Source organism: Rhamphochromis sp. 'chilingali', assembly GCF_963969265.1.
Source record: "Rhamphochromis sp. 'chilingali' genome assembly, chromosome: 5".
In the NCBI taxonomy this organism is placed as follows: Eukaryota; Metazoa; Chordata; class Actinopteri; order Cichliformes; family Cichlidae; genus Rhamphochromis; species Rhamphochromis sp. 'chilingali'.
The window spans coordinates 21,762,522-21,776,163 of record NC_137932.1 but is presented as its reverse complement, the minus strand read 5'-3'; the positions used below and the strand labels follow the sequence as shown (position 1 = coordinate 21,776,163).

The following is a 13,642-nucleotide window of genomic DNA, read 5'->3' as shown; positions in this document are numbered from 1 at the left end:
TCATTCTGTTATGTCAGAAACAAAACAGAGTGATCAGAGACAATCACAAATAAGAGGCTACACAACAAAATCTACATATTACAAATCTGGAAAAGTAGCACATATAAGGCATTTTGAAGGACAATAACATTTATACTTTATTCCAAAAAGTCTCAATAAATCTTATTCACTTGTACTTGGATCCATTCAGTCCTCATTGCAATCCTATTGATTTGTTTACCTGTTTGTTTAATGACCTTTTTTTCAGGTCACAAAATTGGAATGAACTTCGGGTTGCAAATGTTTCCCCTTAATATTACCGAACCTTTTTTGACCCAAGACAGTGAAGGTTCTTGTGTTTTAGGCTTTACTGATATTTTAGGTTTTAAATTTAGGCTTTTTGTATTTCTATACTTTCTTTCTTTGTATTTTCATAATTTTACTTCAAGTTTAGTGGTATACTCATTTCGTGTAGTTTCATTGTGTGTGTTGAGTGTGTGTATGAAATCTTATATAAGATTGGGGAAACCTGCAGTCTGCTCAGACTGAAGAAGTCACTTGGATGAGTGACGAAACGTTTCTCCCACTGAAAACGCTACAACCAGATGAACAGAATCAACTTTTGGAGATCCCAGAATTCATGCTTTTCAGGTGTAATAATAACACTGTTTGTTAGTAAGTCCTAACAGTATTTTTTATTTAATTGTTAATATTTATTTTTTATTATTATTTGTTTATTTTAATGCAAAATGAAAACTTATACTCCAATCAGTTGAAATATTTGTAATATTTTAAATATGTAGACATTTATGAAAGTTGGATGTATTACAGAAATAATGAATGAGCTGTTTTATTTAAACAAATCAATAAACTGATGTACTTTTTCATGTTTAAGCTTGTTATCTGATAAGCTGTTGTTAACTGATATAACAGTAATTTGGAGAGGTTAGCTACTTTGATTCCCAGTTACTAGCTACACAACTGAAAAGAAAAATGTCATCTCTGAAAAGTTATGTGTCACGGCTCTGGGTCATTTTGACCCAGCATTTTCAGTTTCTTATATTTTTCTTTATTATGGTGGTATCCTGATTGTCTTGTTATGCTTTGTTGATTATTATTATGAGTCTATGTTTCAGTTTATTCTGGTTTAAGGTTTTGTCCTTAGGTTTTGTGTCATGTGCCCTCGTGTTTAGTGTAGGTTTAGTTCAGTGTCAAGTCTGCGTCTTTGTGAATTGTTTCTTAACAATGGGGTATTTACCTGCCACTACTGCAGCGAGAGAACGCGACACTGATGACAGCTGGGGAAACTTAATCATAAATTCTTGTTGTCAAGCGGTTACAAGAAATCCTTAGAAATTTAAGGCTGGCCCTATTTTTTTTTTTTGACAGATTCAGTGGGACAGGTGTATGCAATGGTTCCACCAGCTCTGTGTGGAAAGCCCACATGTACAAAAAAGCTTTTCGTTGTTTGCCTTGTAAAATGTTTTCACAGTTACAGCAAGTTTTCCATGGGTACACTGAAGAGTAATTGTGTATAATCTGCCTTATAATGTTAACAATTTTATTTCTTTAATTTTGTCTGCATTTCAAGTTGAGTCTTTAACAGTTTTACGTTCATGCTGCTAGCCCAAAAACATTGAGTAATCTTGATCCTTCAGCTTTACAATTTCATTGAAATGTATAAAGTTTTGTAGGAAGTAGACTGTGGAAGAAAAGAGCTATGGTAGAACGCTCTGTTGTAATCCATACACTGAACCATAACGTAACAACCCCCCCCCCCTTCCCCCCGCACACACAAAAGTAAAACATCACTATTTCCACGTCTCACAGGTTGGAATGAAGGTGGAGTCAACTGGATCCGCTGTCCCTGCCCGGTGCGCGCTCCTGACGCAGAGGAAGCAAATTGTGTCGGGGGTCGGAGATAACGACCTTGGTGCACCCTGCTGCCCTGCAGAGAAACATCTCCTCAGGGTCGTGGCTGCCCTCATGGCGTTATGGGCCACGCGGTCAAATGGTCCTCTGGCAACGTTACTACTACCTCCCTCGCTGCGTCAACCAGCTGGTCCCTTCACAAACATCGCGAAAAGGCGGGCAAGCTGAGACACACTAACAGAGGCAGCAGCCGCAGTGCCCACTCCTCCTCAGGCCGCCTTTGCCGTGGCCCGAAAGACTCTCAGGAATGCCCGGGAGTCATCTCCCTCCCCAATTTCTCCTAAGGACTGTAAAAATTCAAACAGGCTACTTATGGACGGCTGTTTACATAAGGCGTGAGCAAAGGAGGGGCTGACGTTACTGAAAATACACGGTGTCCTGACTATTAGGTCAAATCTGTGAATCACATCTGTCTGACTTTAAACTGTTCAAATTCAGCAGCTGAACTGATGTAGTGAAGATTTGTTTTTTACCTACTGTAACTTTAAATAGTGAGGTAAACAAGAAAATGGAAAACAGGTGTACAACAGCTCACCTGCTGCACCTACTAAAAACCCCAAGGGAAAAGGCGCCAGAGAGCGAAGGAGAGCAGAAACTTCAAAGATAAAGGAGGGTGGAGAGGGAAGGGAACGGGCTCTTAAGTATTTACATACTTTGCCTTTATTTTTATCTGTTTAATTATAGAGTGATATACTTTCATTGTGAATAGAGTTGGGGACAATTAATACTCGTCTCACACCATGCTTGCTGAGGCGTTTTATGATATCACTACATCTATTTTGTTTTACATATATCATCTCTAAACACTGTAATATCTCCCCCAAGTCAGATTTGGAAAATGGATTTCTCGTTTACAGAATCTTTTGTCTATTCTGTTCCTGTGTGTGAATAAATAACCTTTGACTGACTAATAGATGAAGAAGCCTAAATAAATCACAGGGGGTGATCATCAATACTAAGTCGGATTCAGAGATTTTTTGAGTCTCTGACTTCCTACACTGCCATACCGGGATTTGGAGGGCAGCTAAGTTATTTACTCCACCTCTTGTTTGTGTCACTTGGGGAGGAGTTTACGGTCAGACTATATTACAGCTCTTTCAGTGAAACGAAACTATTCAATGTCACCCCCAGAAAGTGAACACACTCGATCAACTGCTTAGGAAATAACAAACAACAAAAAACAAAAACATGGCTGGCAAACCTGCATTGGAAGGTGAGTACTTTTATCACTTTCACTCTCATTTAAAATTAATTTCTATAATAAACATCTCAGAATTAAAGCACGGGGCGATCTCTATTTTATTAGTTTTCTTTAAGAAAAGAAGTATCCAAGGTTTAAAAAAAAAAAGAGAGAGAGAGAGAAAACGGCAAGGTTAAAATTAAATCATACAAGGTATGTCTCCATTGTTTTTAAGACTTCAGTCCAGGCTATTACTTTTCAGTCTAGCTTCACTAATGGCAGTTGCCCTTAACAAAATGGCTGCAGGTTGAATGTCGTTTCCAGAATGTGTGGCATGCAAATAGCGCGTGAACTTGGTCTCTGTGTGGCCATTTACTAGAGATTTAAAAAAGAAAAAGAAAAAAAACCCTTTACTAGAATTTCTGATTTACATGTCTCACATGGTCCTCTTTTAATTTTTTTTGTAATAAAGTTTGTTATGCCCTTTATATCTTTGGACAGTTAGCCACCACATAACCCACCTGTTTTGAATGCAGTTTGTTAGACCTAGAGCTATCAGCACAGGCACCTTAGAGCCACTGATAGTAGGTTGGACCTGATGGAGGGATGCTCTGTTGTGAGTTGGAGTGTTTCAACTGTGAATTATTTTGAAAGGTTCCAGTAAAGACTAGACTGATTTGTTTGTTACACTGGAATAATATATAAAATAGAGTTTAGGATGCAGCTGAAATGAATATTAAAAACACACAACTTGATCGTTTCTGAAGACAACTTTACATCAGTCTTTAGAATATCCACAAACAGCACTAAAATCCTATATCATAATATTCTTAATAACGGTTTTAGTTAAAAATGAGCTGCTAAAACAAGTATAACATGTGTTCTAAAAAATAAAACACTGAAATAAACTAAACGACACAAGTTGGACACCACATCAAACGAAATGTGTCTCACGTTTTACTTTGTTTGAGACGTGGGACGTGAAAACGACATGTGGGGACTCACATGTTCTCAGCAGGTTTTCGTATAATAGCTCATTGTTGAATGAAAGACTCTATTGGCCACATGCAGGTTGCCCCGCAGTGGAATAGAAACCCCCCCCCCGACTTACGCACACAACATAGACATCACATGGGAATACAGGTCGGAGATCGGCAGCGTTACAGGAAAACACTGAAAAAGTACACAACAATGGGAAAGTAGAAGAGGAAAAAGAGACCCATACTCATGCTGGGCACCTATGGGAGGACAGCATGAGAACAGGAAACAAAAAAACTCCTCTGCACAGAGAGCACATAAATGTCCACAGTACAACATTGGAGCACGTGACAAGCCACAAGGTTGGGTAGGGGGTGAGGAGAAATCCGAAGGAAACACAGCAGTCATCCTGCACAGCGCTACCATTCCAGCGCGGCACACAGGAAACAAGCATTTGGAAAGGGAGGGGGATGAGTGCGTGCTTATCAGTGTAAGGGTTTGAATTAATTCTCCGATAAGCCAGGGCCAAGCCAGCTCCGATCAGATATCTTCAGCGTCCTCGATCGACAGTCCCACCAGGCACACGATCCTCCATTTCTACCACCCGTCCATCGTGTATCTGGCAGGGAATGTCCCTCCAGGACACTGGGGCTCTCCCAAGCCCAGACTTCTTGTTGAGAAAAGGGTGTCAATAGCATTCAGAGACCAGTTGATCAAATCCATAATTCTCTTTTAGGTTTTAGAGAACGACAGTGAGAGACTGTTCCAGGGAAAGTAATACACACGAGACAGGACAAGGACACAAGAGGCTAAGCAGGGAAGATAAGGGGAAGGAGGAGAGGAGAAAAGTGCGACCGCCTTCGCCAAGAGCCAAGAGAGAGAAAAAAAGTGCTTTTTGTGGCCTTGTGTAACCACAGGGATAAAAAGAAACCGATCTGGCTTTCATATTCAGTGCACAGCAATCCAGGAAATAATCTGTTCTGGGGAAAAAAAGAGCAAACAAAGTCATGTCACTCTGAGCTCTACCAAAAATATTTGAATCTTTGTGTCTAATTCAAACCTTACTGTCTGGGGTTTTTTTGGTTTTTTTTTGCTTGTTTTCTCTTTTTTCTTTCTCAACAGGTGATCCAGGTGATTGATATATGTATTTTTTGTCTGTTTGTTTTGTTGGTTTTTGTTTTTAGCCCTTTATCACAATTCCTTTTCAACGCTGTTTTTGTTTCCCTCTTTCTTTCTCCCTTTTCTTTTCCCCAGTCAAGTCTGTCCCGTATTTAGCAAGTGAAAATAAAATAAAATAAACAATAAAAGGTGAATCAAATAGACCAATACGGCAAGGCTGGGATGGTCCATTTGGTAAAGGAAATCCGTTGGGCATCTTTCTTTGCTTTTAGACAATAATTCTGATGCCAAAAGAACCAAACGGGACAGGCAAAAAAACCAATAAATAATAATAATTCAAACCTCAGCTTCAGAGCATTTCCTCCATCTGTCTGACACATTTTTTTAGTCTAACTACTGAAACTGCAAAAACTCCTGCTGTTTACATGAACCAGTTATAGTTACTGTACAGGGTTTTTTTTTTTTTGGGGGGGGGGGGTTGCATAAAAAATATTAATTATGTTTAAAAAAAAAAAACTAATGAAAAACTTGCTAAATCTCCTCTCTCAATACCAAATTGCTTATTGTGCTGTTAACTCTAGTTTTGAGCTTCTGGTACTTCAGGTGACGATAATCATTCATAAGACTAGTGCCTGTGCCATTGGGCAGTTTCAAGCTGCATCACTATTTGGAGTAAGTCCTACTACCATCTCCAAATTGAAGGCTAAATTCTATACAATGGTGGATGTCAGAGACAGGCCGTGAAGTGGACATCCCAAGAAGACAACACCACAAGAAGATCACCCTGTCAGCACTTAGGAACCATAGGCAGAGTTCTACAGATTTGTAGTCAGGGTTTGCAGGATGATATGCCAACTTTTGTTTTGAAAATGGTGACATGATAGAAAGTGCACAGGATGGGTACTGGGGATCCTGCTTTCCTCAGTTTACAGAAGAAGTAGAGGCATTGCTGTGCTTTCTTGGCCAGTGATGCAGTGTTGCATGTTCAGGAGAGGTCCTGTGTAATGTGCACACCCAGAAATTTTTGCGCTGCTCACCTTCTCCACAGCAGCACCATTTATTTTGAGTAACCAACTGATTCACCTTCTTCCTGTAGTTTATCTCATCAGTGTTACTAATAAGACCCACCACAGTTGTATTATCTGCCAACCTAATGAGGTTATTGCTGTAGTGCAAGGTGGAGCCAAGAATCAACATTGTGGCGTGTCCAGCGGGGTGGCCTGGGGGGGCACAGGCCACCCCCCCAGCCAGACTGGCCACCCCGAAGCTAAAACAATAAGATTCAGTCAAATATCAAATTGCTGACCTCCACAGAGGTCAGCAGGTGGATGCGGGAAAGGGGAGGAAGAGAGACCCGAGGCCGCCAGTCTGAGTGTCAGGTGAACTGAACTTCAGGTAAGAAGTTATGACCTGCACTCTATCTGGGTGAGATATAAACCAAGTTTAGGTTTAGGTGTAGTTTAGTGCTAGAAGTGAGTACCAAAAAAACTGACCGGTCAAAATAGTTCCCGTGTTGTCCCTTTCACTCTTCCCCAAGTATCAAACAGATATTAAACCGTATTTAAATTTAGAGTCACTGACACGTGAAACAATGTGGCTTTTACCACTGTTAAACCAGTGGTGCTGCAGGTGATGTGGTCATGTCACTCACCCTAATTGCCTTACTTTTAAATGTCTTTTTCAAGTGGAACATTTTTACACGTTTCTAAATAAACAGAATTACATATGTCTCACAGTTTTGCAGTGGTATAAAGACTAAAGGGTAACGATTTTGTGATACAAAAATCCTATTCGACCAAAAAAAAAAAAAAAAAGTCCCAGAGAACAGAGGAAAACATAGGGAAGTAAAAGCCAGGTGCATTATTGATAGCGTCAGAAGTTAACATGAAAATAAGAATAACCCGCGATAGGTGAAATCCACGAAGTAGCCAACTTTATTTTTTACAATTATTATACAGTGGCTTGCAAAAGTGTTCAGCCCCCTTGAACTTCTCCACATTTTGTCACATTACAGCCACAAACATGAATCAATTTTATTGGAATTCCACGTTAAAGACCAACACAAAGTGGTGTACACGTGAGAAGTGGAACGAAAATCATGAGTCCAAACATTTTTTACAAATAAATAACTGAAAAGTGGGGTGTGTGTAATTATTCAACCCCCTGAGTCAATACTTTGTAGAACAACCTTTTGCTGCAATTCCAGCTGCCAGTCTTTTAGGGTATGTCTCTACCAGCTTTGCACATCTAGAGACTGAAATTCTTGCCCATTCTTCTTTGTAAAACAGCTCCAGCTCAGTCAGATTAGCTGGACAGTGTTTGTGAACAGCAGTTTTCAGATCTTGCCACAGATTCTCGATTGGATTTAGATCTGGACTTTGACTGGGCCATTCTAACACATGGATATGTTTTGTTTTAAACCATCCATTGTTGCCCTGGCTTTATGTTTAGGGTCGTTGTCCTGCTGGAAGGTGAACGTCTGCCCCAGTCTCAAGTCTTTTGCAGACTCCAAGAGGTTTTCTTCCAAGATTGCCCTGTATTTGGCTCCATCCATCTTCCCATCAACTCTGACCAGCTTCCCTGTCCCTGCTGAAGAGACGCACCCCCAGAGCATGATGTTGCCACCACCATATTTGACAGTGGGGATGGTGTGTTCAGAGTGATGTGCAGTGTTAGTTTTCCGCCACACATAGCGTTTTGCATTTTGGCCAAAAAGTTCCTATTTTCATCTGACCAGAGCACCTCCTTCCACATGTTTGCTGTGTCCCCCACATGGCTTGTGGCAAAGTGCAAACGGGACTTCTTATGGTTTTCTGTTAACAATGGCTTTCTTCTTGCCACTCTTCCATAAAGGCCAACTTTGTGCAGTGCACGACTAATAGTTGTCCTATGGACAGATTCCCCCACCTGAGCTGTAGATCTCTGCAGCTCGTCCAGAGTCACCATGGGCCTCTGGCTGCATTTCCGATCAGCGCTCTCCTTGTTCGGCCTGTGAGCTTAGGTGGACGGCCTTGTCTTATTAGGTTTACAGTTGTGCCATACTCCTTCCATTTCTGAATGATCGCTTGAACAGTGCTCCGTGGGATGTTCAAGGCTTGGGAAATCTTTTTGTAGCCTAAGCCTGCTTTAAATTTCTCAACAACTTTATCCCTGACCTGTCTGGTGTGTTCTTTGGACTTCATGGTCTTGTTGCTCCCAATATTCTCTTAGACAACCTCTGAGGCCGTCACAGAGCAGCTGTATTTGTACTGACATTAGATTACACACAGGTGCACTCTATTTAGTCATTGGCACTCATCAGGCAATGTCTATGGGCAACTGACTGCACTCAGACCAAAGGGGGCTGAACAATTACACACACCCCACTTTGCAGTTATTTATTTGTGAAAAATGTTTGGAATCATGTATGATTTTCGTTCACCACTTTGTGTTGGTCTTTCACGTAGAATTCCAATAAAATTGATTCATGTTTGTGGCTGTAATGTGACAAAATGTGGAAAAGTTCAAGGGGGCCGAAGACTTTTGCAAGCCACTGTAGATGTTTTAAGGCTGTAAAATCCCTCACTACACACTTTATACACTTTTCTCAGACAGGCACTTTTCTCTCTTGTTTAAACACCCTCGAAGTTCAAACCTTTGTAGAAAAATAAGTCCAGTATTATGGAATGAAACCAAAGACTAAACCCTGTTTTCAGGTGCAGGACATGGGAATAGAGCAGCTGCGAGTGAATTCAATATTAATGAATCAATGGTACAGAAGTAGACGAAGCAAGAAGAACGAGTTGAGTAAAGTTTGACTTATTGGACTGTTTTGTTTCGTTTAATGCGCCTCATAACCTGGTGTGCCTTATGGTCCGAAAAATACCGTAACTTCTACCTTCCTTTAGCATGTCAAAAGGTCCAACTTTTTGTGCGTTGGTTAGCATCTTCCCCTGCCTTTTGAGTGCTACCGCAGGTGCCTTTGACGGTACAGCACTTCAGAGTCACACTGCTAGCAATCGAAGATTTATGTAAATTTGACAAGCTGAACTCATTCTGTACTGTACAGGAGACATGGCACGAGGAGACTGATTGACAGTTGTTTACAGCCAATCAGGATGCCAAACACATTTGTGTGGGGGAAAAAAGAAAAGAAAAGAAAAAGCATGCAAAATTGCAAGAAAAAAAAATCAGCGAAAGAGCAAGACCTTGAAAGGTAAACCCTGTTATGGCGAGGGACCACTGTAGATAAAATAAACTGATGGGGGTAAACAGGTAACATTATTGTGTTCTCTCACAGATCTCAGGATTGTACTTGTTGGGAAAACTGGAGTTGGGAAGAGTGCAGCAGGAAACACCATCTTAGGAAGAGATGCTTTTAAATCTGAGCTGACTTCTTCCTCAGTGACAGAAGTGTGTGAGAAAAAGATGGGAGAGTTTGGTGGCCTTAAACTGGCTGTAATTGATACACCAGGACTGGGTGACACAAATAAATCTGAAGAGCAGGTGAGGAGAGAGATTGCTCGATGCATGTCCTTTGCTGCTCCTGGGCCACATGTCTTTTTGGTTGTGCTCCAGCCAACCAGATTCACAAAAGAACAAAAATCAGTGAAAATCATTCAGGCAATATTTGGAAAAGAGGCATCATGTTACACCATGGTACTGTTTACCCATGGAGATGAGCTGAAGAAAAGACATTCCTCCATAGAAAAATTAATTAATGAGAATCCAGATCTCCGCCGCTTCATCAGTCAGTGTCATAGAAATCATCATGTTTTTGACAATGATGACAGAGATCCCTCTCAGCTTAAAGAGCTGCTGCTGAAGATCAGTGCAATGATTCAACTAAATGGAGGAGGCTTCTACACCAACGAAATGTTCCAAGAGGCCGAGAGAGCCATAAAACAAAAGATTAAAGAACTTCTGGAAAAATATCCAGACATGAATCTTGAAGAAGCAAGAAGAAAGGCAGAGGAAGACAACTCCTTTATTCGGGCTGTTCTAAAGGGTGTTTTTATTGGAGCTACTGCTGGAGGTCTAGGTTTAGCTGCTGCTGGTGCAGCTCCTGCTGGAGCGGCTGTTGGAGTTGGAGTTGGAGCTGCTGTTGGAGCGGCTGTTGCAGCTGCATATGCCGGGGTTCCAAAACAAGATATATATTTCAGAGTGAAAGATGAAACAGGATGCAACATACAGTAAAACACAAAGGATTGCAGTAATTAGTTATATCATTCAAGCCCTATGAAAAATTTAGATAAACTTTAAACTATATTTCATAAATATTGTTTATTTTTCCTGTTCTGTCACCATATTATCTTTATCATAAGGCTGATTGCTGCTCAGATACAGATATAGATTAGCATCTTGTTTCATTAATTATTTTTATGATTTCTTTGTCTGCAGCCCTTGACATGTCCTTATGTTGTATGTCAGTAGAACACATTATCCACACTGAACCTTTTAATTATGTTCCTATATTCAAAAGCAATAACTGATTGATAACTCTGTGTGTGTGTGTGTGTGTGTGTGTGTGTGTGTGTGTGTGTGTGTGTGTGTGTGTGTGTGTGTGTGTGTGTGTGTGTGTGTGTGTCACTTTGTTTGCCACTGATGGACTCAAAGGTGATCAAAGCAAACAGGCTGGAACAGGCCGGACGTTTGGTCAAACGTGCCCCTCTGGATTATTAAGTCTAAAAGAAATAAAATAAAATAATAATACTAATAATGGATTGGATTTATATAGCACACTATTCATTCACTCTTGTTAAAGTGATCCTTTTAAAATAAATTACATCAAGAGAAAAAGCACATGCTGTCTGAAATGCTTTTTATTGTTATCTGCTGTTTATAAAATGAGCTATTATGTGCACAGGTGGTGAGCATACTGATACACTGGTGTAACGCCACCTGATGACCTGTGTTGTTTCAGGCTCACGCCTCAGGGTGGTGCTGGTGGGGCAGGAGAGAGTGGGGAAGAGTTCAGCGGGAAACACCATCCTGGGAAAGAAGGCGTTTGACTGTAAGATCAGTTCCAGCCCAGTGACTCTGTGTAGTCAGAAAGTAGAAGCTGATGTTCAGAGTCGCAGAATCTCTGTGGTCGATACTCCTGGACTCTTCAGCACTCGGTTGTCTATAAACATGGTGAAAGCAGAGATGTTAAAAGCACTCAAGCTGAGCTTTCCAGGTCCTCACGTTTTCCTCCTCGTCCTCCAGCTCGGAAGATTCACCAAACAAGAGCAGGAAGGGCTGAAAAGCCTGCAGACAGTCCTGACGTTTCCAAACACACCATGGTCCTGTTCACATATGGAGACCGACTGAAAAACACCATCGACACAGAGAAGTTTGTCAGCAAAGACAACAACCTGAAGGAACTGCTTAAAAACTGCAGCGGTCTGTACCACGTGTTCAACAATGAAGAGATGGATGAGAGGCTCCAAGTCCACGAGCTGCTAGACAAAATAGACTCCATTACAGATGGAGGACATTTGTACTATCAGGGAAGCTTTGAGTCAGAGAGATCGATCAGGAGTTTCTATGTGTATTGCTGGGGTTTAACGCTCCGGGTTCTTAGACAAATTAATTACATGGGAATATTTAACATCATCCGTTTCATCTTCACATGGTGGGAGACACATTTCGAGTGAGATAAAACTGTAAAATGAGGCAGAGGAGAGAAAGAACACAGGATGACGGCTGAGAAACAAAGGACAAAAACAGGAGTATGTGACAGGAGGAATGTTTTCATCAGTTCTTGATACCCAGAGGTCACACATCCACAGATTTTGTTAAGCACATATCTAGATTAGAATCATAGCTGGGTGGAGTCTATTCCAAGTGACAGAGTTGTTGATGAAATCTGAAATAAACTGAGATAGACACAACCAGGTTGTCTTGATGAGTTGTATTTACCTTTGGGTCAAACAACAGCACTGAGAGATTAACAGTAGTCTGCATGTTTTTGACAAAGAGAGACTGTAAACCTAGATTAAAAAAGAAAAAAGAAAGAAACAATTTATCTCTCAGAATCCCGGGTAATGACAGATATCTTGTACACAGACATGTGGTACATCTGTAAGATTACTGTCGCCAAGTAAGAGTAAGAAAACAGGTAAGAATAACCATTTAAAATCATCTAAATGACATTTTTGAAGAAATGTACTGTTTTTCTATTTTGATATCTACTTTTTCCTAAACTGATTTTTGTTCGTGTATTCATGTCACTCCTTTATATGCAATGTTTTATGTTGCTTGTATCTATGTAAGTGGAAGTAGCTTCAAACTGATATTAATAAGTAGCTCTTAATATCATTGCAATACAGGATTAGCCAATATTCATTATTAAGGAAGAAGATGCAGATCAATAAAACAGTAATTTGATGATGTAGCCCGAGTTGTGACGTGTGCTGCCTCTTTTTCCCCCTCTTATGTTAATTTGTTTTAAACAGAACATAAATCAGCAAACAGATTTCTCTTGTTTGTGTTATATTGTTTGCATGAACTGAAGAAGCATCTTAGATGAGAGTTGAACCATCTTTAAGGAATTTTACATCCAGTCGCTTTATTTCCAAGCTCCTTAGACTCTTGTTTACATTCTTTACCAGACTGGTGGATGTTTATCATTGTGACTGTGGGTTTAGCACTCCTAATAGCTGTTGTGGTCATCATCATCATATACAAAAGAGGTAAGTGTCAGAATATTACCAAGCAGGATGGATTAACTTGAATTTTGTTTGTGGAAGCAAAAGTTGAGTCCTTGTCTTGTCTTGTCATGTCAGGGAAACCAGCAAAAATGGATACAAACACTGTGAGTTTTTAAAGTAGACTTATTAAATATTTATTACATTCTTTCTTTGTGGACCAAGTGCATGCTAACTTGACCTTTAATGCACTTATTTTCTGAAGTGACTTGGGCAAGGTTGTCTACAAAATGAATAAACTGTAATGACAAATATACCTTTATAATCTTATTTTGTTGGGTAATAATCACTAAAAGCAGAGTAATGGATGCCCAAAGATCACAAAATTTAGACTTGTCAGATGGTATTGATGTGTGAGAATGCCATTTTGTTTTTTAAAGGTGTGTAATAATGAAAACGATGGAGCAGTAAACTGTGAAAATGTCTGCTCTTCTGATGGAGTTTGACTGACCGTGCTGCTTCTGTCAGACCCACTGACCAAAAACATCAATGTCAACATCAACTCTTGTTTTGTAGTTGGACAACCATGTTAACATTCATTTTATCTCTTAGTTAGAACACCTCTGTGCAAATTATTTTTTGTTCAGTTGTTAAAACCTATGTGTTCTTGTTATGGACAATTTTAGTTGACTCCAATGTTGAGGTCTGAAAGGGATGGTAGTGCTTTTTTGGAGCACCTGACCAGCTCCTCTTCAGCAATTTATTTTTTGCCTCTGTGGAGCTTTCATTGACACCATGATTTCTTCAGAATGGGACTGGTAACACTGGCTATAACTCATGCTAG

General features: G+C 40.2%; 1 protein-coding gene across 1 annotated transcript; it reads left to right on the top strand.

Annotated features, from left to right (window-relative positions):
- The first annotated feature begins 3,092 nt into the window (after window positions 1-3,092).
- Window positions 3,093-10,419, top strand: LOC308397739 (GTPase IMAP family member 9-like). The gene is made up of 2 exons (XM_080883824.1): window positions 3,093-3,124; window positions 9,468-10,419. Exons 1-2 carry the CDS (start codon window positions 3,100-3,102, stop codon window positions 10,361-10,363), a joined length of 921 nt encoding a protein of 306 aa, XP_080739950.1. The 5' UTR covers window positions 3,093-3,099; the 3' UTR covers window positions 10,364-10,419.
- Window positions 10,420-13,642: the final 3,223 nt, after the last annotated feature.

Excerpts from the sequence above, each read along its gene's own strand:
- LOC308397739 (XM_080883824.1), top strand. The coding sequence starts at position 3,100 with ATGGCTGGCAAACCTGCATTGGAAG. Across the intron at positions 3,125-9,467 it reads TGGCAAACCTGCATTGGAAG|ATCTCAGGATTGTACTTGTT; the intron begins GTGAGTACTTTT and ends GTTCTCTCACAG.